The sequence below is a fragment of the Phascolarctos cinereus genome, unplaced genomic scaffold, assembly GCF_003287225.1.
Source record: "Phascolarctos cinereus isolate Bilbo 61053 unplaced genomic scaffold, phaCin_HiC Scaffold_1;HRSCAF=81, whole genome shotgun sequence".
Classification (NCBI taxonomy): domain Eukaryota; kingdom Metazoa; phylum Chordata; class Mammalia; order Diprotodontia; family Phascolarctidae; genus Phascolarctos; species Phascolarctos cinereus.
The window spans coordinates 48,038,294-48,062,123 of record NW_027555514.1 but is presented as its reverse complement, the minus strand read 5'-3'; the positions used below and the strand labels follow the sequence as shown (position 1 = coordinate 48,062,123).

The window sequence follows — 23,830 nt, the reverse complement described above, 5'->3', positions numbered from 1 at the left end:
CTCAAATCCTTTTCTGTATGGCTAGAGCCTGCCATGGAACTGCGGAGTCTGGGCTCTGCTTTCAGAACCTTCAAGAACTTAGGGCTATGTATGCAGCTGAGTTAATCTCTCTTAATGTCCAAATGCATTTTCTGACCTTGAGAATACAGAAATAATTTCATTTCTTAGTGTGAACACAGACAAGTATCAATAATGCATTCATCCTTATTCTAAGTTTTTCTTATTTCTTTCTTAAATTTCGTTATTCTGAGGACTCTGTTAAAGATATGCATAGATATTTTGTGATGGTGTCGCAGTTGGCTGCTTTTTGAGACTGAACATTGAGCGTGCCAGATAGTCCAAATAAGTTCAGACTGGTTGGACAACAAGTGGGACGCCTGGTCTTGCACCTGCTCCTTACTGCTTTGAGGATTATTTTCACGAAAGTTCAGTGTGGTTGATGAGAGGTGACATGTTATAGATTTTGTTACTGAGATAGATAGGATGGAATTTTCTCATTTTTAAAAGTTAAGTATTTTTGGTAAATATGACATACCATAATTTTCTTTTGTCTACTTCAGATGTGTATGAAGCACAAATTATGTTCACTAATATTCCCCAGTGTGTCATAAACCTTTGAATATTATTAGTGTTCAAATACCATTAATAATATTACTTTGTCCACATAAAATATTTTACTACATTATAAACGATGTTAAACTTTTTATGATTTATAGTTCATACTGTAATATGTCCCTTAAATTTTTTTATGCACATAGATGCCGCTCTACGTTGTTCTCTTTCCTGTCTGATGATGACAGGATTCAAATTAGTCCCTGGGGGTTTTAGTTTACGAGCTATTCCTGTAAGAGTTTTCTTTTATTAGCTTTTTCAACTAATGTTTGGAAAGTATTCTAATATTGAATGTGTCAATAGTATCAGACCCTTCATAATAAAATCTGATTTTAATTTTTCTCGTGATCTTTTGAAACAAAATGTGGAAACGCTTTTGTGTAGACTCAAGTCTATGTTAGATACAGGTTTATTAAAAGAAAAACTTTACCTGTCACTTCATATGTTTAAGATTATATTAATGATGTTGTGCTTGATTTATGAAAATACATTGTGGTTTAGGATAGTTTAGCCTTGTGGTAATTCCTGTTCTAGAACTTTAATCTGAGTTAGCTTTAATAGTTTCATGATTAACAATTATGGTATAAAATTTAATGTAACTCAACTAAGCCATGGCTTCTTATGTAGTCTTACAAAATTACAGGTCAGAGCATGACTCTTAAATGTCTACAGACATTAATAATAATCAGTACATAAAGTGGGAGTTATCTTTGTGTTTGAACAGTGTTATAAGGAGATCCTATTACTTTAGGTTTGCTTTTAACGTAACTTGATTCATGTATGATAAATTTTATTTATTAACGAGTCTTAAAAATCTTAATACATAATTAAAAATATCCTTTTTTAAAAAGTGCTTTCCCGCTGTTTTTGTACAGTTTTGTAAGATGGACAGTACATTCAAATTTGTAAGATAGCATTCAATCAGTAAGCATTTATTAAGTATTTTGTTACAGGTGCTAAGTGCTGGGAATACAAAGAGGGGGGAGGGAGTTCCTGACCCCATTGAGCTTAGTATCAATGGGAAAGACAACATGGAAACAACTATGTACAAACAAGATACTAGAGGACAAATTGGAAATAATGTCAAAGGAAGGCACTAGCATTGAGAGGGACCAGTTGAGATTTCTTGCAGAAGGAATTTTAGTTGAGTCTTGAAAGAAGCTGGGGTTGGAGCTGTGGAGGGAGAACATTCCAGGCATGATAGATAACCAAGGAAAATGCATGGACTTGGGAGATAGGATGGGGAGCTGCAAGGAAGCCGGTGTTACTGGTTTGTGGATGGGAGTAAGATGTAAAGAGATAAAAATTATCCAAGTGTCCGTTGATTAAATACTGCAGTCAGTCACCAAGTCAACAATGCAGAGGTGGTTTTCTCCAGAGTTTTATTACACTCAGAGTGCAGGTTCCTCCGTATAAAATAAGTTAGCGAGCCCAGGGCATCAGCTTCAGCAGCCCTATACAGAATGTGAATATATAAGCAGCATAGAAAAATAGAATTCCATAGAAAGCAGGAGGGGAGGATAAGGATATACATGCCTGGAAACAAATAACAAAAGAGGGAAAATAAGGAAACCTGCCAAGTGGTAAAAACAGGAGCTGTGACTTCTTTCGTAGCCTTGATTCTGTAGATGTCGTGACCTTGGAGCCTCCAGGAGCAATGTCTGGAAGCTCAAAATAGAGACTGGAGTAGGGTCCTTTTCTCATCATAATAGTGGCAAGAGTTCAAACCAGAGTTTCTTTCCTACCACAGTCTTTTTCTTATCGCAGTGGCAACAAGAAGCCTAAGCCAGAAATTCTGTCACAGTAAGAATGTGCCAGGTTACAAACAGCTTTAAACACCAGAGAATTTTATCTTCAATCCTAGAGGTAATAGAGACTCTGCATTTTATTGACTAGGGGAGTGACATGGTCAGACCTGCACTTTAGGAGGATCATTTTGATAGCTGAAAGAAGGTGGAACCCAGTGAGGAGAGCCTTGAGATAGGAAGACTGACCAGAAAGCTATTCCTGCAGTAATCCAGTTTTGAGGTGATAAGATCTTCCAAAAGGGCAGTATCCGTGTCAGAGGAGAGAAAGGGGCATATGTGAGAAATGTTGTAATTGTAGAATCAATAGGACTTGGATTTGGGGAAGGGAGAGAGTGTGAGGATGACACCCACTTTGCAAGCCTGGGTTATTGAGAGAATAGTGATACCCTGGACAATAATGGGAAGTTAAGAAGAAGGGAGGTTTTGGTGAGGAAAGATAAGGACTTCCATTTTGGACATACTGCATTTAAGATGTCAAGGTGTTGCGGTGTAAGAGGTTGAGAGGTTGTGACCCCTCAAGGACTGGAATACAGGATGGGTCATCTGGAATGAATTCACAGACTCAAGCATTCTTTAATTCAAGGTGGCAAAGATTCATTGTTACGCTTTTCAGCAGGCGAGGATTCTTAAAGGATCCTGCGAGAGACTGAGAATGCAGCTAGGGTTTATATGGAAAAGAGCATGGGAAAGTAATGCCAGGGACACTGGTGAGGTGCAGGTGTCTTTGGGGGCTATGGATGGGAAAGCACAGGGAGTATACCGGACAGGGAGGGAGATGACAGAGGTATGGATCTTTGGAGTCTGGCAGGAGGAAGAGTCCTTGGACTGGCCAAGGACAAAACTCCTTGGGCTGGGCAAGGCACCCCACTCCCTCTGTCTTGATGAGAGAATGTTCTGCAACAAAGGAAAGCTTTCTTACAAGACAGGAACTACTAAGGAATTGGGAGACTTCCAGAGACATGATCAGAGGGATGGGGCCTGAGCCAGCCTAGCTCTGTGTAGCTATACCAGGGATAGAGATAATGGTCGTGCTGAGGCCCATGCATGAATAACTGCTAGGCACAGTGTCCTTGGGCTGGGGAGAAACTGTCAGGGATAGTGTTTCTGAGGCTAGGGAGAAATTGGGGTACAGGTACAAGCACAAGCACCCAAACACAAGTGCAAAAGCACCCCATCAAAGGCATCCAGTTCAACATATCCAGTAGGCAGTTAGAGATTCTAGATCAAAAGAAAAGAAGACTGGCTAAATTAATCTGAGAATCAGCTGCACAAGGATGATAGTTAAATTCATGAGAGCTGATTATATCACCAAAGGAAATGGTATAGAGGGAAAAGAGAAGAGGTCATAGCACAGAACCTTAGATGGACACCCGTGGTTAGCAGGCTTGACCTGGATGAAGGTGCATCAGAGGGCTCTGGAAAAGAATGATCAGAATGGTTGGAGAATCTCCCAGGAGAAAAGAGTGAGCAACAGTGCCTAATGCTGTAGAGAGGTTAAGAAGGATGAGGACTGAGAAAAGGACCTTAGATTTGGCATTTAAGAGATAGTTGGTAACTTTCGATATCATCCAAATATCATCATGAGTTGAATATCAGCATGAGAGTTCAGATGCAAGACGGCAGAGGCTTTAAGAAGAGAGTGAGAGGAAGAGAAAGGGAGGTACCAATTATAGTCAGCTTTCTCAAGGAGTTTAGCCACGAAAGGAAGGGGAAATACAGGATCGACACCAGCGGAAGGGAAGGATTAAATGACCAATTTTTGAGTGAAGGTCAGACAGGAACATATTTGTAGGCTTCAGGGAAGTAGCCAGTAAATATGAAGGGATTTTAAAGATTAATAAGAGTGTGGTATGCTACTGGGGGGCAATCTGCTGGAAGAGATGGGATGGGATGGGATCTTTTGTGCATTTGGAAGGGTTTTTGACTTTGACTTTTGAAAATGACCATCTACCTCTTCATGGGTAGAGGAGAAAATAGTGAGGAAAGGCATCTGAGTGATGTGAGATGAAGAGGGAAGACAATGGAATTCTAGGCAAATGGCCTCTTTTTTTTTTTTTTAGTAAAATAGCAGTCAAGGTTCTCATTGTACCTGTCCTGTGGAAAAATAGAGAGAGGAATTTAAACATTCAATTTATGAGAAACAGATAAAAGAAAATGTAATTATAGTGGAATTTGTTAAATGTGGACTAAAATATTAGTTTACCTAGTTTGACCTTGTTTTAGCAAAACCACAGACTTCAGTACATTTACACAGTAAATAATTCAGTGTTTTTAAAATGATTTCATTTCATTTTTGATTGGGCAGTAATTATAGAACAAGAAAAATAATGTGTTTTTAATTCAACGAATGTTTACTAAAGCCTACTATTTATTAAATAAGTATTGGGGTCCAAAAAAAATTAAGAAGAGTCCCCTCCCTCTGGGAACTTACATTCTGTTGGCGGGATACAAAATGTAAACCTGTAATTTGATAAGGAGCACTGACAACTCAGGATGAGGAAAGACTGTTTCTATTTGTAAAGAGTCTCAGGCACATAAATGATCATTGTCCATCTATGAAACTGGTGCTTTTTAACCAATGTGAAGAGCTCTCCTTGAAAGGGTAGAATCCTAGGCATAATTGAATTGATCCACCAGGGACTTTATAATAGGGTGGCCTAATTGTGACTGACTTCTGGTGAGTTCAGACAGTACTTTGAATCAGTAGATCAAATGAGGACGCAAACATTCTTGCTTAGAAGGTGTTATGGCAGGCCTAGAACCCAACAATAGCCCGTTAAATAGGCAAGGAAGTTAGCAAAGGACTGTGGCCACTAAACTCCTTGTTTAAAAATAGCTATGTCAGCCAAGCTGAAGGAGTCATCTAAATTATCTTAATCTCTCTGCCTATTCTTGGCCTGCAATCCGGTTAACTTTTTCACTAATGGATTTGCAATCCTTGACTACTTAGGTCTGATGGGATGGAGATGGGTATCCTCTGCTCTTACGATTTTATTGGTGTCCTCTTCACCAGGAACCTGCTCCACCTCACCTTCTTTGGCTCTGAGGTCAGAAGCTAAGCAGAGAAAAGCAGATTATTCTGTCTAATTGTTTTTCCAATGTGCTGGTTTGGGACTGAAAATATAGATGCTTTCATTTCAGTAGCTGGGACTGCTTGCTGCCCCTGCTTCAGGATTCCTAATCACATTTCCAACATGTATGCATAGGGGGATCCATTCAATGAAGTAACTGATAAAGTCTGTGCCTCTTTGTTCACAAGGCTTTAAAGTGTGAAACAATTTTATTTATACAATAAAGGATAGAGAAAGGACTTGCATATGGGCCACCTCTTTGTCCATTTGTCCACTCCCACAAGACCTACCTACCTAGCCCTTGTGACTTAAAATATTGCCTTAGCTGGCACTCCAGCTAAACTGAGGTTTACTCCTCCACATTAGTCCTCTGTGCTGCATTGCTCTTTCACTCATACCCTCTTCTGGCTGCTCCCTGACACCCCCCCTCACCCATTACCTCAACTGTTTGATTGTCTCTGATCTCCCCTTCTTGACAGGCTTTGGCTTAGATGTTCCCAGCTGTTCCACTGTCCTTTAGCAAATATCTGATGCAAGTTACCTCCTCTTGTAAACCGGTTGGAGCATAGCCAGCACTTTGCCCTTACAGTGTTAATAGCTCTTTCATGCCTTTAAGGCTAGGATGCTTTCAACCAATTTAAACCTTTTTTTCCCCTCATACTCATACCTCACTGGCCCACCTTCCATGAAAAGGTCTTTTCAGTTGACCATGGGAACAACTTTTTCTTGATCCTTTCAAATGGGCCTCTTTTCCACTCCATGTTTGTTCAAGGTGAATTTGTAGCTGTTTGACTCCACCTTCCTCTAACATCTGAAGGAAGCACCTCTGATTAATAAGTCTTCTTGAATTCAAAGAGGCACTTCTGTCTTTTCATTTATCTTGCATCTCGACTCTCTTCTCTGAGGCAGCTGGGCAGGATTATGTTCTTTAAGCTGGGCCCTGCTTCAGAGATAACCAAGAGGGAGGGCAGAAATCTTTACTCCCAGCGACTTGTGACTCAGAGTGAGCAAGGCAAGACCTCACTAAACATATAATTATTTTAAAATTTGTATTCTGACTTAAATTTGGATTTATAACTGCATTGTCCTTAAAGAAAAGGTGATCTGGATCAGAGGGTAGTTTTTATAAGTTGTAAGCTACTATAAATTTGTTAAGGAAATCATTATATTTAAATTTACTCTCCAGTGGTAGGGAGTACAATGGGCCCACTCTTGTCTGTAACCTTTTTTTCAAACCATAGCTCATTAGTGCCTCTTTCAGATTTCATACTACTATCGTTTTTCCTTATTTACTGGGGTCCTCAAATCCCCAGGCCTCACACAGGGAGAAACTACAGGTTTCCTTCACCTTACCAATAAGAGCACATCAACCTTTGACGTGTTTAAAGATAATTTCCTATGAAGCACTACAGGGCATCCCATCTTCCTCCACTATTCCATCCTCACAGGTAGAAAAAGATCAGAATTCACATTTTATAACATTCTTCCCAGAACGTGTACTTACTCTCCTAAGGTCCTTTCTGCTTAAAATTCTTTTTTGAGTTGGGCTTTCCCGTTCATTCATTTCTAGTTGTATGGCCATAGAATCAGCTGTCCAGAGCTACCCAAAATAAATATATAGAATCTGCTTTACTAGTTCTTAGCATACTAAATAGGATAGGCAGAGGCTTTTCTTTGACAGCTTGAGCACCTCCTCTTTATCTAGGCTTCACATCTGCCTCCTCTCTTGTTTCTTGCCACTCTTCTCTGATACTTTGCATTTTCTGACTTGAGCCTCCTCTACGGCGCTCTCCAGTGCCCCCTCCCTTCTGTGGCCTCTTGAGCCTCCTCTGGTGCTGACCTGTGCCAGGACCAGACCCTCTCTATCTCCACCCTGGCACTGTGGTCTCCTGACCAGATTTTGCTACCTTCTGCTCTTGTTTGGCACCCCCTGCCTCCCCCCGCCTCTCCTGGAGATGTCATCCTCTAAAGCTTACACTGCTGATCATGCCCTTCTTCCTGCTCATCTTCATTCTCTTCTTTCCCCTGACTTGTCACGCTGTCTGTAGACATGCCTTGAGTTTGATTTGACTCTTCCCTCCCTTCAGACTACCTCTCTGTCTTCCCACCATCTCTTTCAGTGTCAAGCTCCAAGGAAAAGGTATCTTCATTTGCTGCCTCTACTTCCTCACTCCCCACTTCTCAGTGAAGTTTGAGCAATCTGGCTTCCAACCTCAGTGCTCTACTGAAACTGCCCTTTCAGAGATTACCAATGCCAGTTTAACTTAAATCAGATGTCCTTTTTCAGTCCTCATCCTTCTTGACCTCTCTGCAGCTATTGCTTTTGCAAAATCATAATCATAATCATAATCATAATGTAGTTCTAAAATTGACCTATCTTTTATTTGAGGGGTAGTATGGTATAGTGGATAGGGCACTGGATTCAGGTGCCCTAAACGAAAAGGTCTTGAAGAAGAATGTGCATTAGGGTGTGTACTCCATCCTTTTCTTACTCCTGTTCTTGATAGGCTCTGTCCTCTTGTGCAGTATTAATTTTAACTAGCATACTTTCCTGTCCTTTTTTGTTCCCCAGCTTGAGCACTTTCCTGTATTCCGCTGTATTCCTCCACTGTCTGCCCCTTTCTTTCTTGGACCTTAAAACTAGTCTTATTTATAGGCCTCAACTCACTGTGGTTATGAGATTCTCCCAGGACACTGCCAAGGGGTTAACTTTAGAAGCTGAGTGCCTAAAATACCTCAGCCACAAGGGTTGCAAGCAGGGTGGTGGTACCAGAATAGCTGCCCCTGAGAAACCTCTATGCCATCTTCCTATGTTTTCTTCACCTGTAGATTTGATAATGTATACCATCTATGCTTTTATCCCAACCATTTGTAAAAAAAAAATGTTAAATAGCGTGGGACCAATAACAGATCCCTGGATACTCTACTATAGGCCTTCTTCTAGGCTTCTAGACATGATTTTTCTTTTCTTCCAGCCATTCAAACAGTTCTGAAATCTGTCAGGGATTCTTAGCCTTTTTTTGTATCTTGAGCCCTCTGATAGTCTGGTGAAACCTTTTCAAAATAATATTTTTAAATGTGTAAAATAAAATACAAAGGATTAACAAGGAAATCAATTACATTGAAATGTACTTATCAGAATATTTAAAAAACAAGTTCTTGAACTCCTCATTAAGAGCCCCTGGTGTGAGTGTACTGTTATTTAGCTCATTTCCTTCCATCTTGTCTGCAAGAAGGCATGAGAGACATCCAGGGTCTCACCTCAGAGATCATTCTTCTTGATATTTAGACAGAAATAGCTCCATTCCCTCTAACATATCCAGAGTCGAAATCTTAAAGGCAGAGGTTTTCTTGCTATGATGAGTCCCAGAGAAGTTTCACCCAAAGCTAGTCAGACAAAGAAAACAAGTTTGTGAGAAATTATTGTCGAGTAAAAAGGCCTTCCATACAGGGATTTGTACACCCTCATTGTTAACGTGCCTGAGCCCTAAAAGGTAAATCAGTCAGAAAAAAGATTGTCCATAAGGCAGGCTGAAGCCACACCTGCACTTTCATCTGGCCCTGTAAGGTGAGTACTTCCACTTTAGCTATTCCATTTCTTTTAAAATGATGATGAAGTTCTTAGAAGAAGAATGTAACCTTTGCCCCATTGAGTCAGACCTGTATTCCAAATAGCCAAATATTTTGCTTCTAACAAAGACATCATAGGCCATGTTATAAAAGGTTATGATCAGCTCATTTCTCCAGGGTATGTCCTAAAAATCCAATTTCATTATTTCAGGGATCTCTAATTTTGTTGGTGAGAGTACTCTTTTGTGGGCACACATGAAACCCGTAGCCCCTGATTTCCCTCTTCCCTTCTTCATGCCCTAGGAGAAACTCTTTTGTGTTGCTGTGGCAAGAAAAAACCTCCTCATCCACTGGTAACTTTGTGATGAACCTGTCCAAGTTTAGGTTTATATAGTCCATCGCTGGGACCATTCTTAAAGCATTTCCAGATTGCTGAGAACTTCTGAAGCCTTCAAAAATCCATGGTCACTTTTTGTCATGAAGAGGCAGCTCAGCATTTCTTTTAATTAAAGTATCCTCTTAAACAGTCCTTTGCATTGAAGAAGTTTCAACTTAAAATTTTAAAATCCTTGATTTAAACATTTTCAGTTACAGTCATTGTGTAAAGGAAGGTATGCCTGGAGATACTATAGCTGGAAAAAAACTGCAAAATATATTTTTGTGAAGTCAGTTCCTGCAGTTATATTATAATTTCAGTTGTGTTATCTTTACTTTAGGTGAAGTTTTCATTGGTAATGACTCCTGACATTGTCTCTTCAAGTCTTTTGAGCCTCTGTACGGTAGTTAATGATCTACAGTTATATCTATTTGGGAAGTATGAAAGGAATCTTGGGGCTCAATCCCTTTATAAAGAGAATTGTTTCCTAAGTCATCTCTTCTATATTTTAGATTTTCCCAAAGTGGGGCCTGGAGCTTGAGTTATATATAACCCTGTCTATTTCTGTACTTGTTATCGCTCTTGAAACCCTGAGTTTAGCCATCGTTTTAATACTTCACCCTCACAGAATCTCTAGAGAACTCGTCACAGGGAGTAAAATGGAATGGTTTCAATAACAAGTCAGACCTTGACCTGTCTCCGTTTTGGTTAAGGTGCTAACAATTGGTGAAATGGTCTTTGTTAGTTAACTGCTTTCTCTGGGTTTCCTCTTATCTGACTGTTCTTTCTCATTCTACTTTGTCAGATAACCTCCTGTCTCTTGCTGGCTAAGCATGGATATACACCAAGGCTAAGTCTTATTGATGAATTGATTGGTCTTTAAAGCCTACTCATGGTGTAGCTTCCAGGCACCTTTTGTATTTTCTTTACATGATTTGTTTTTGCCAAACTGGTATGCTTACCTTTTGCCAAATCGCCACCATTTTGCCTTTGCACAGGCCTAATCCAATACATGAATCATACACTCCCCTCATCTCTAATTCTTAGAATCCTCAACTTCCCCAAGGTATAGCTTAGGGACTACCTCCTATGAAAAGGAAGGCTTTCTTAAAGATTCCTCAAATTTTAATATTCTCTCCCTTCTCAAATTAATTTGTATACATGTTTTGTCCTCTCCCTGTAGTAGGATGTAAGTTTCTTGAGGACAGGAAATAGTTTTCATTTTTTTTTTTCTTGGTATTCTCCATCCCCATCCGCTTACCATGTGCCTTGCGTATAGTAGATACTTAAATGCTTATAGAGTCGAATTGTATATTGAATTATTTTAAAATGTAGTGTTAATTTTGTACTTTGGCTTAATAGATTTTTTAAATACGCTTTCAAAAATTTTATCCTTTAATGGGCCTACATTAAATTGCAACACCACATTATAACAAATGCTTCTTAAGCTCCTACTGTGTACAGATCATTGTGCTACTTACTGGGTTTCTGTGAACTCTCTGACATGTTATGTTAGAAATTTATTATTTATTATTTCACTTTATTTGTGATTTATTGTTTAAGTGCATATTGAAATTCATTTGGAATATATATATTTTTTTAATTTTGTAGCATTTTTATATCTAGTCATTTTTTGATGTTTTAAGAAGTGAGCCAGAAGCTTTTATATGATATAACTTATTGGCAATAAAGTAAGAAACTTTCCAGATTAATTTTTTTTTTAATGTAGCTTGCCCAGTTTCGGCAAAAGAAAGCTCAGTCTGATGGACAGAATCCTTCCAAGAAGCAGAAAAGGAAGAAAAAATCATCAGCTAGAAAATATGAAGATTCTTCATATACTTCCAATATCGATCAGTCACAAGGAGATGCGTTGTACATGACTGGCTCTCAGAGAGGAGCATCAGTGACTCCTGAATTCAGTATAATGAGAACTTTACACCCTGGAGAAATAATCAAACATGGCCAGTCCTACACTATTGAAGTAAGTATCCAGATTGAAAAAGATTTCTGAATGAAACTTGTAATAACAATAACAATAACATCCCTTATTTAATTTGGTACCACTTAATGTATTCTTTATTTCTTTAGTTTCATAACTAAGTGGTCATACTTAAAAATATGAGAAGCCCTCTTTGTAAAATTCATACACACATTAGATTATTATTTTCTTTTCAATTGTTATCGATGTTTTTTGTTTTTACGTAACATTCATTTTTCAGGTAACTAATGGAATCTAAATACAAAAATATTCCTTTGTTGAAAATAACTACAAAATAAGTAATGGTAATGGTAGAAAATAAAGTTTTAAAAAAGCAGTTCAAGATCATAAATGTAATAGAAAACCAGTAAAGTTGTTTGCATCCATAAAGTTGCTTGCACATTTTTTGTGTTTCACAATAGCAGATAGGGTCAGAAATAATTATTTTGATATAATAAAGTGTCTTATGTACCTTTTTAAATGAATAATAGTATTTCTGTTGCTTGAAAAAAAAGAAATGTGATTTTATGAGGTAGTACATGGGGAGGGGAGTTTTTGAGAGACAAAAGAAGATTCGGACAACTTAGGTTCAAATTCTAGCTACGTGAGCTAGGGTAAGTCACTTAACTTGTCTGAGCTTCCATTTTCTTAGCTTTAGAATTAAGAAGTTAACTTTCATAATCTCTAAGGTCACTTTCACCTCTAAATTCTTGCTTCTTTTATGCTATTTGGATATTTATGTTTCTTAAATAAGCAATACCTAAGGTACTTTCTTTTAAAAAAATTTTGCTTTTTATTATAAAGTCATCAACACACATTTTAATATGCAAATGAGAACAAAAAAGGTGATTGATACAAAACCTTGAACTCCTGTTATATGCATTTTGTTTTTTAAAGGTGCAGAGACTGGAGGTGGGGTAGCAAGAATGCCAGTTTGATTGGGCTGAGCTGGGCAAAAGCCAGTGATGCATAATGAGACTTGGAAGGTGGATGGGGGCAGAGCTAAAAAGGGTTTGCATGACAAAGAGCTCAGTTTGTATATGAGAGCAGAGGTATGAGGGAGCCCTGGTTGAGCCTTGTCTTTTAGGCCATCACTTTGGCAGCTGTGTGGAAGATGGATCAGAGAGGGGAGCGGCTTGAAACAGGGAGACTAATTAGGAGGCTTTTGTACTAGAAAGAGTTTGGTACTTTTTTCGAGTTTCTTTTTGGAGTCTAGAAGTTTCAAAGCTAGACTAGGGAATATTCTGGCATACTGGATTTCATCAATGTAAGGAACAGACTTCCTCCAGATTTCTGACTTAGTAGGTAAACCATAGGGAATAATTATCTGAGGTATGTAGAAGTTATTAATGTCCCAGAAGCAGCATTTGAACCCAGGTCTTTCTGACTCCAAGTCCAGCACTGGATATCTCACTACTGCCACTCGACACTAGGCTAGGCTGCCTGCCTCTAACATTCTTGATATTTGATATCTATATCTATATCTATCTATCTATCTATCTATCTATCTATCTATCTATGTAATTATATATACACACATATGTTTGTGTATATATAAATACCATGTATAGTATATGTCATTATTATGACAATAATAATGTCCCAGAGTTTGATACTTTGTACTCAAAAGTCACTTGTCAGTCTTTTGACAAAACAAACTCTTTTCCCCAACCCAGCCAGTTACTCCAAACTTATCTCAAGAAAACTGCTAAAAATCTTTAAACTTTATGAAGCAAATTATACAGATATGGTCAGGGAAAACCAAGAAATGGGAAACCTGTGAGGGTTTTTGTACATTTTGCTACCATATGAATCAGAGATATGGAGGAGTAAAAGGAACATGCAGCTGAACAATATTTTAATGTGTACTTGACAGTTCTTTTATCAGGTGGCAAATGGATATCCAGAATTACAGCCTAGGAACACTATTTTTATTAGACCGTAGGCAGATGTCGTATGACCATTCCATTTGCCTATGTGAATGTGAGCACACTCCAAAGTCAAGGTTGTTTAGGAGTTCTCTTAGAAACACACATAAGGTAAGGCTATAAAGTAATGATACTGGGGGATGGGACGGTTGGTTTATTTTTAAAAATTGCACCACAGCTTCTATATCTAAATGAGAATTACCCTTCAGAGTAGTCACTTCGGGAGGTTATGAACTTACTCAAATTTTGCTTCCCTTGTTTAAAAGGAAAAACGAAAAACATGTCTTTTGGGAAGACCTTGCTTATAGGATGGTAGGGATAAGACATTAGTGGTAGATGTGAATAGTGGGTATTGGCACGTCTTTGGTGGGTAGGAAAGAGATTCAACATAGTAGAATAGAAAGAGTAGTAGGTTGGGAATTAGGAGACCTGGCTTCTGCTACCTGGCCTCAGTTTTTTCTCATCTGTCAAATGAAGGAGTTAGATTAGATTATTTCCACAGTTGCTTTGTTTCTAAATATCTATGATTTTGTGTCACTTTGAATTGCTTGTACTCAGAGAATGTATGACATATTTTACAAATCAGTGTTAATGTTTCTAGTCGACCTGTTTTAGAGCTCTCCACTTCTATCACTCGCCTTATTCAGCAATCTCTGGGTGCCTTTTGGCAGTTTTTAAAAATCCCAGCTAAAAATAACAAAGCTCACACTTTGCTCAGTGCTTTATCGTTTACACAGTGCCATCCTCACCGTCTTGTGGTTGGTAGCACAAGTATTATCATCTTTATTGTACAGATGAGGAAAGCGAGGTTCTGAGGCCCAGAGCCTGAGGCCTGAACCCGATTTTTCTAATAGACTCCCCTTTGTCAAAGGACCGAATACCTGCCACCAGTGACATCATACCGCAAGCTTTGATGCAGTTCCAAAAAAGGAGTTAGAAAAATATTTCTGAACAATGGCATTGTAATTGGAATAATTGTATCCTCCCCAGGTGACTCCTTGAAGCCTCCTTTGGATATTTAAATTCATGCTTATTCAAAAACTAATCGTGCTTTTATAATCCCGTCTAGTGCATTTTGATAGGAAAAAGTTTAGTCAAGCAAGTTCTCGCAGCTGAACCGCCCACTCCCCCACACCCACCCACTCCACCCCCCAAAAAAAATCCCCGTTCTTTTTCAGGAAAATGGGATTTGGGTGAAGGGACTATGAATTTTCTCTTGCACAGCTTGGAGCTCTCCTGTTTGGTCCAAAGGCCCAGAGGCAGGTCCTTTTTACCTAGGCCCTCCATAGAACTAGCATTTTACTTCCCTGCAATTTTGCTGCTGTGAAGAAATGGAGCAGCTGCTTCTCTTTAAGGTTTGTAGTATCTGCCAGGCCGAGGGACAGGATGTTGCTGGGGAAAAGATTGTCCAACCCTTCAGGGTATTTATCCAGTCTTGCCATGTTTATTTTTGTACTTCTCTTGGAGACCTCTCCACCCCAGAGTAAGAAGCTGAGGATTTGAGAGGTTTAGTCATTTACCTAGAGACCATCAACAAGTTAAGCTGATACTGGGGATACCAATCTAAGTGAAAAGAAAGACCATCCCTGCCCTCATGGAGCTTACATTTTAGTGGGAAAAGACAGCACACAAAAGGGAACTGGAAAGGGAGGAGGGAGAGTGGGAAGAATGGTCAGCAAGTCAGAAGCAGAGCCAGAGGGGAATGGAGTTGGGCTGGCTCCAGCCCTCCCCAAAATGGAGACGCTGGGAAGAACTCGCCAGGGGGACAAGGAAGCTGGCATGGCCGGGCAGTGTTTCAGGACAAGAAAAGTCCAGGTGCTGAGGGAAATTCCGGAAGGAGCTGAGGCCTGGCGGCATTCCAGAAAATCAGAAGCAGAGCTGGAAGGCGAGTCTTGTTCCTGCTTATTAGCAGAGCCTCGAAAACCCTGAACTTGTGTGTTAATTTGCATGTGGGAGACTCTTACATGCATATCTCTGTTCAAAGTATAAATGAAAAAGTGCCAGGCTTAGAATTAGGAGATCCGCCTTCTCGTCTCAGCTCTAACCCTCCCTCTGCCCTCTTTAAAAGAGGGATAATCATGAGGGCATTGCACTAGAAAGTCTCTAAGGGCCCATCTGCCTCTGAATATATGATCCTGCCATTCTCCCCCAGTTGTCTCCAAGCTAATCAAAGAAGGTGTTATTATAGTTGCAGATACTGAACTGAAAAACTACCACTTATTTTTGCTTTCTGGCAGCACACTGACAGTAGAAATAGTAATATTTTACATTGCTATGACACATGTAACTTTTAAAACCTTTTTTACATCTTTAAATTATAGAGATCACATTATAGTATTTGCATATTAAAAGATTGAACTAAGGACCTTGAACCTGTTGTTCCTGGTGGCTCTTGGAGATTCATTAACACAATAAAATCTTATGCTTACCAGTTTTAGGCTGTGCATTTCTTCCCACAATCTCATGAAATAGGTTGTACTATACAAAATATTATTATCCCCTCTTTCAGATAGTTTGAAGGAGATGTAGAGTTGGTGAATGACACTTTTAGAGCTAAAAATGATTTCGTCCAATCTGAGGGCCCAGTAGGTTGAGGGATGGAAATAGTGAGTGGCAGAGCTCCTTCGCTGCCACAGAGATATTTTTCAGTTTCCTGTGCTAGATCATCATTTGTGTCTCTCTCCCCCTGCCCCCAAACTGTGGGTGGTCTATACCCTGCACTCTCCTCTCATACCCTCTTTCAGTGACCTCATTAGTACCCGTGGGTTTAAGTATCATCTCTGCAGAAATGGCTCCTGATCTATATGCCTAATACTGGTTTCCTAATCTGCCATGCCCTCATCATAATCAGCTTTTTGTGTGTGTGTGTGTCATTTTAAAATGGATGTCCTGTAGGCCTCTCAGCTTCCATATGTCCAAAACAGACCTTGTCTTTCCTTATGCACTCCCACCCACCTCCTTTTTCTCTGTACGACACCACTACCTTTCTAGTCACACAGATTTGCAACTTTAATTTCCCTCAGTCAACAGGCATTTATTAAGCATAAACTATTGTGCTAAATGCTGGGGACTTAAAGAAAAAGGGAAAATAATCAGTTCCATCCAGGAAATAATATTCATGTGTCTAATTAGTTCCAAAGTGTTATCAATTCTGCCTTTCTAACTTCTGTCTCCTTGGTACCTTGGTGAGGGGATCAGCTATAAAGTGTATAAACAAGTAAGCATATCCATGATCATAGGAGGAAGGAGAAAGTATCAGCATCTAAAGAATCCAGTGGGGATGCCCAGAAGACTCCTCAGTCCAGTTCACTTTTACATTGTAGACCATTTCTTGATTATGTTCATAATTGGAAGCCAAGTTTTTGAACTTTGCGTTGATCCCTGTCCTTACTGACCCTCATCCATGTTATCTACCATGTTTCCTCCTGCTGGCTCATAGATTTCTTCTGATAATAAGAAGTATAAGAATAAAGCATGTATACAGCATTTTAAGGTTTGCAAAGTGCTTTATAAATATTACTCTGCAGCAGCCCTGGGAAGTAGGTGCTGTTATTATCCCCATTTTACAGATGAGAAAAATGAAGCAGACCAGAGGTTAAGTGACTTGCCAAGGGGTCACACAAGCAAATGTCTAGGGCTGGACTTGAGCTCAGGTCTTTTCTGACACCAGATTCCGCAGTCTTGTCCACTGCTCCACCTAGTGCAGGGGAAGATAACCTAAGTATATTTTCTTAAAATCAGCTCTCTCTCCCCATTCTTTTCCTTTTGAATAAGATGTATGCTTCCAGAAAGTATTCCAGGCATAAGTCTGATCTCCCCTCGCTGGTAATTGTGAAGTCAAATTTACCTTCTTATATTGGGTTTGCTAGTCAGTTTTATTTGTTACCCATGCTTTGTATGCCATTGTGCACTTGTTTGTAGCTCTCTGAGGCTGTCAGTTTTATTTCTGGTTTCTTTCTTATACTTTGGCTACTGTGGCTGTGTAGGTTCCACTCCTGCTTTTCTTCTTCTTCCTTGTATCTACTCTCTATGGTGTCAAGCTTGGGTAGATATATTTAGCCAATTTTTTTTCCTCTTCTTTTCCTTTTCTGTTTTAAACACTCATCTTAAAAGCAGCTACGAGGCACAGTGGATAATGTTGGATGTAGATGAAGTCTGGAAGACCTGAGTTCAAATTCTATCTCAGACAAGTCACTTAATCTTATTTACCTCAGTTTCTCCATCTGTAAAAACGAGATAATAATAGTAGCTACCTCCCATGGTGTTTTGAGCATAAAACTAGAAAATAATTGTAAAGCATTATATAAATGTTTATTAACAGTATCAGTTTTATCATTATGCCCTTTGGAATACATTTGCATGATTACTAGCAAATATATTATTTTCAGCCATTGTTATGCATATGCCATCACCAGCCACGTGCCATTTTTATCATTTAAGCTGTGGCCCATAAATCCACATCCCCTTATTGAATACCAGCTAACTCTTCACTTATCAAATCTTCCTTTATCTCCTAAAGCTCTTGCCTTTGATGAGTAGCATTTATGAAATTACCACCAGTACTCCCAAGTTTTTCATTTTGTGCAGGATTTTTTAAACTTTAGGAATTTTTTATCAGTTCCTTCTGAAAGTATCATTTGTTTTCAGATGAATCACTGACGTAGCTGTTGTTGTTCAGTCATTTAGTCATGCCCAACTCTCTGTGATCCGCAGGTGAGGTTTTCGTGGCAAAGACACTAGAGCGGTGTGCCATTTCCTTCTCCAGTGGATTAAGGCACACAGAGGTTAAGTGACTTGCCTAAGGTCACACAGCTAGTGAGTGTCTGAGGCCACATTTGAACTTAGGTTTTCCTGACTCCAGACCCAGTGAACTGCCTAGCTGCCTCCATGGTGTGTGTATGTGTGTGTGTGTGTGTGTGTATCTCATACGTATATGTGCCTATGTGATATACATACATGTATGTATCTGTATATATATATGTATGCATGTTTGTTGTTGTTCAGTTGTTTTCACTTACATCCAACTCTCTGTGACCCCATCTGGGATTTTCTTGGCACAGATACTGTTATAGGTGAGGAACTGAGGTCACCAGGGTTAAGTGATGTGCCCACGGTCACACAGCTAGTAAGTGCCTAAGGTGGGATTTGAACACAGGAAGAGGAGTCTTTCTGGTTCTAGGCGCAGTGCTCTGTCCACTGTGCCACCTCACTGCCCCCTACTGAAGCAGTAGTGGTAGTCATTCAGTTTGGTCTTGACAAGATTTGGATTGTTCCAAGTTACATCCTGTATACTTGCCTGTCTGCATATCAGGCAGTCCATTTATCAAGAATTTATTAAATGCCTGCAGTGTACTAGGTACTAGGAACAGAAGTAGAAAGAATGAAGCTATCTCTACTATTAGGGAGCTTATATTCTAATAGGGAGACAACAAGCATATATATAAGTGTGTTTAGAATAAACGTATGGAAAATAAATGCAAATTAGTTGAATACAAGGTAATTTGAGAGACACTAGCAGTTGGAGAGTTCATGCAGATATTGCTTGATATGTAAAGGAAAATGAAGGGATTCTGTGAGGCCACAGTAAGGAGGGACAGTGCATTGTGGGATGGCCAGTGCCAAGGCCAAAAGACGGGATCAGCTGGGGAAATAGGGTTCTGTGTGGCTAGAAAGACAGGCAGGGGCCAGTTAGAAAGTAGAGAGCTTCAAAAGCTCAGCAGAGATTTTACATATTTCTGAGAGGCATTTTGGAATCGTTAGTGAGTGGGGACGTGACATGGTCAGATGGCATCTGCACTTACCTAATAGACTTGGTAGTAGTGTGTAGGATGGATTGGAGGAGAGAGATCTGAACAAAAACCAGTGAAGTTATTGTAGTAATCTAGGTGAAAAGGAGTGAAGGTCTGAATTAAGGGGGCAGCAATGTGAGTCTAGAGAAAGGGTTGTATGCCAAGATGTGTAAATAGAAACAGCCACTGATGGGAAATGTAGGTTAGCTAGAGTAAGGAGTCAAGTATAATGCCAGAGTTAAAAACTTGGGAGGCTAGAAGAATGGTGAGCACATTTGTAAGAAGAGTGAGTTACCATCGCTACTGTCTCTTCTTTCACTCACCCTGATCTTTTACCTGGAGGCTCCTATGGCTTTGCAGGTTAATTTGTTTCAGGGGGAAAAATAGATGAAATACTGTTATGGGAGCAGTTAGTGCCCTAGTAATAATGCTACAAGTGGTAACTCCTTAGCAACCATCAGTTCTTTCTCTGGGGATGGAGAGCATTTTTCATCCCAAGTCCTTCCTAGTTGGCTTGGATCATTGTGTTACTGAGAATAGCTAAGTCATTCACAGCTGATCAACTTACAATATTGCTGTTACTTTGTACACAGTACATTTCACTTTGCATCAGCCCATGTCAGGTTTTTCTGAGAGCACAGAATAAATATTTTAATAGACTAAGATGAGGGGCATTTTATGAATGTTTGTTGAATGAATAATTATCTTTTTAAAAATTAGCTCATTTAAAAATTCCCTTCAACTCTAAAATTCTATAGTTCTTCTTATCAGAGCAGTGAAATTTCTGTGAAAGCAGCTTTCTAAGTTTCCTTTGGTAAAGATCAATAGAAATGTATTCTATTTTTTAACATACACAATGTACATTAATCCTGTGTTTAATTGGATGGTATAGAACATTGTCCTAGGCTTCATAAGTGGAAGTAATCTGTGATATTATGTATTCAAGAAAACATTTTTGCTCTTCAGTCATTTCTGTTGTGTCTGACTCTCCATGATCCCATTTGGGGTTTTCTTGGCAGAGATACTGGAGTGGTTTGCCATTTCCTTCTCTATCTCATTTTACAGATGAGGAAACTGAGGCAAACAGAGTTAAGTAATTATTTCAGGGTCACACAGCTAGTAAGTGGCTGAAGCCAGATTTGAACTCAGGAAGATGAGTCTTTCCTGACTCCAGCCTCGTGCTCCAGCCACTGCACTACCTAGCTTCCCTTCATAAAAGATAAATCTCAGACATCTCACCTTGTGAAAGACATTTATAATTTTCAGATCTGTTGTGAGAATTTAAAAAACATTTTACTTGTTTTTTAGAGATTTTAAACTTTCTATATGTTAATTATAGTAAAATATAAAAATAGTAAAAGCATTGTAACATTTTGTTTGTTTTAATTTTAGCCAGAAAGTGAAATTTCAACCACCGCGGATGATTATAGTTCGGAGGTAAGACTAAATGGTCTTGGTGCTTTAGATGTAAAAAAGTTGAACTAAGAGTTTTAAATATTTCTGGTGGCTCAAACCCTTCCCCCCCATTCCCTTTAAAATGTATCACAAAATGCTAAATTTTAAAAAAAACACTTAAAATTATTTTGGCATATGTTCTCTGTTGAGATTGTTAGAGTCCCAAATCTATTTGACTAGTTTCAATCTTATTCACTTAGACCTTCTGTTATAGTTTCTGAGTTTTTGACATATGTGTATATACATATACATACACACACATACATATATATATATATATATCTCCTGTTACATTAGATTCCTAGGATAAATGACTTTTGAAAGATTACTGCATTTACATGAAGTAGAATATGCTCTATACTTCTCCTCTTAATATTTAATGTTCTGCTTGAATTCTTGTTAGTTATATTAATTTTTTGTATTGAAAGAAGTGTTGAGGTATGGTTACTCTTTTTTTAGATAGTGAAGCTAATCTAGAAATGGCATAATTATACATCAGTAACACATATAATCATATAATATATCATGTTATTTTATTTACATCTCTTTTTTATTTTATTATTTTCTTTGGCCTAGAGACAAAGAAGATAGTATTTTTTTATCTGAATGGTTCAGCCCTTCAATCTATATCCATTGGCCTAAACACTGAAAAGTATTAATTTCCTTTGGTGTTTAAAAAAAAAAGCATCATGCTCTTTCTTTGGGAAGAAAAAAACTAGACCACTTTAAATTAGTTGTAGGCTATAAGGGGAATGAAAAATTTTGAAATTAAAAAGTGAAAAAAATTTTTAAGAATTTTATTTGTACAGAAGGATTCATTTAGTATTTGAGCTGAGACATAAAATGATGAGAACACAATTGAAAAGTGCTGATTTTTTAGCTTAAAAAGTACTTGTAGAAAGGGAAATTAATACTGGAAAATCTGGATATTTATTTGCACATTTGTCATTAATTTGTATACCGTTAATAAGTGTTAGGAGATTCTAGAAAATGTGCTGGAAAATGTAGGAGTAGTGAAGTGCTGCTAAAAATTCATCATCATCCTCACAGAGAGAAGAGTTAAACAAAAACCCTCAAAAAACATGTGAATTTTTAATTGCAAAAAATATATAGTGATGGGATGACCTAACAAATTTGATATGAAAAATATCTTGGCCATCTTACTAACAGCATATGAGGCAACCTTTATCTTGGATCAGTCTTTGACAAGTTTTCTACATTCTTATTGTGGACAGACAACATCCTACAGAAAATGATAGCAGTAGTTTAAACCATTTGGTGTTGCTTAAAGTGAATGAAAACAGAAGTTTGAGGAATTTTACATGATTGCATGGCCTTGATCTCAAAAAAAAAAGTATGGATCAGCACCATTGAGACTGATAAGAGAGAAGAAAGGCTGAGAAAGAGAAGAGTTGATAGAAGAAAAAGGATTCATTTATGTGCAGTAATTTCTAAAGAACCTTAGATCTAAATTTAAACAGTAGTTAGTTGAATTCTTATTTCTTATTACTATGTTTTAGATTGCTATTCAAAAGGATAAGGTTTGGGAAGTATAATAAGGAATTAATAAAATAAGAGATATAAGAATTCCCTTTAGCAGTGAGGACCCGTCTTTATTAGGTAGTAGGGAGGCCCCTTGAAATTCCTACGCAGAGAAGTATCAGTGTGAAATTCCATCCTAGTATAATGAATCTTATTTGCTTTTGGTATTTTGAAGTTAATAATTTTTCTCCTGCATAAACGAACCTCATTTGGAACCTCCTTGGGATCCAACCAAACCACATTAAGTCCACCTATACCAAACCAAGTGATTAGATTGCTCACTGTCTAACTTAGAGCAACAGAAACACTTAATGTGATCTTTTTAAAAAAAAATCCTTTTTATTATTGTGATCATGACAAACATCAATAAATACAAGGATTTCTCTATGAAAAGAACAGAAAAAAGAGGACTTCATATAAAACTGTGACTACTGTGTACTGCTTGGGTTTTGTTTTGTTTTGTTTTTTCTATATTTCAAACTTAAGGTGGGAGTTCAACGCTGCCCTCCTTATCTGTGTTGCCCTTTGGTTCTCTTCTGTTTATTTTTTTAGTGATTCATTCACCTTTTTTTTTTAAAAAAAATATTACTATCGCCACCTCTCCAAAATGCCCCCACCAAAAAACTGCCATCCTTCCATATAACAAGAAAAGTATAATCACACAAAACAGATCCACATATTCATCACATGTGGTAGTTTTAAAAACCAGAAAGAGTTATTATGTCCATGAGTCCCCACCCCAGATTTTTCTTCCATGTTCTCATCCTTTACTTTCAGCTTATCCTCATCTTTCCTCAGCATCTTTTCCCCCAAACTCCTCCATCCTAACTTTCCTAGTTCTGTTAAGGAGTACTACTCCATCCTTCTATTTGCCCGAGTTTCTACTTTTTCTACTTTTTCTTTTCTAGTTTGGGGAAGAGCTGTAGTGGCTCCTGTTAAAGAATACTGGAGATTAGCTTGAGTTGGCCTGCAAGAGGGCAGGAATAAGGAAAAAATCAGTCATGTGGAAATGGATGTTCTTAATAGAATGGGCGGGAGGAGGGTGAGGAGAGAGGCAGAATTGGCAGAATGTTCCAAGCCTTGTCTTCAGTAATTTTATGTAAGCGTCCATCTTAACATAATTTTCATCTTACAGCCAGCCTCCTGAACATTAGTATTAATGTTGTAATGCTAACCTAGCACTAGTAAACTATTTGATTGGAAATGGATCTGGCTTGAACACATTTTAAATATAGCAATTTAAAAGAAAAATTTTGATAAGATGTTTCCTAAGAACTGAACTGGTTTCACACGATTTTGCTAAAACAACTTAACTATTTTTTGTCATAATTGATATATTTTATCCTTCTGAAGAGAAAAATATACTTCTTTTGAATTGCAGCTCATTGTCATATCTTTATCATCTATAAAAATTTAGTCTGAACTGAATAAAATACTAATGAAGCATTTTTGTCACATAAGTAAACAAGTTTTGTGTAGAAAAATATATTTCTATTAGCTATAGATTGTTATACTTAAATTTATAACATATTAAGAAATTGTTCTTATACAGGTCAATGGTTGCAGTTTGGTGAGAACAGATATTCCTACAAATTTATTAATGGTACAGTATCACAAGTTATGTAATAATAACAGTATTTAATACTAAGAGCACCTGTCTACTAGCTTACTAATCAGTCTTTTCTCCTGCATGTGGTGCTA

General features: G+C 38.2%; 1 protein-coding gene across 1 annotated transcript in view; it reads left to right on the top strand.

Annotated features, from left to right (window-relative positions):
- The window catches only part of AKAP9 (A-kinase anchoring protein 9), a 175,705-nt gene that overhangs the window by 23,830 nt on the left and 128,045 nt on the right, over positions 1 to 23,830 (top strand). The window contains 3 exon segments of the mRNA XM_078151794.1: positions 11,167 to 11,418; positions 20,525 to 20,569; positions 23,682 to 23,732. Coding sequence (XP_078007920.1) covers positions 11,167 to 11,418; positions 20,525 to 20,569; positions 23,682 to 23,732 — 348 coding nt within the window.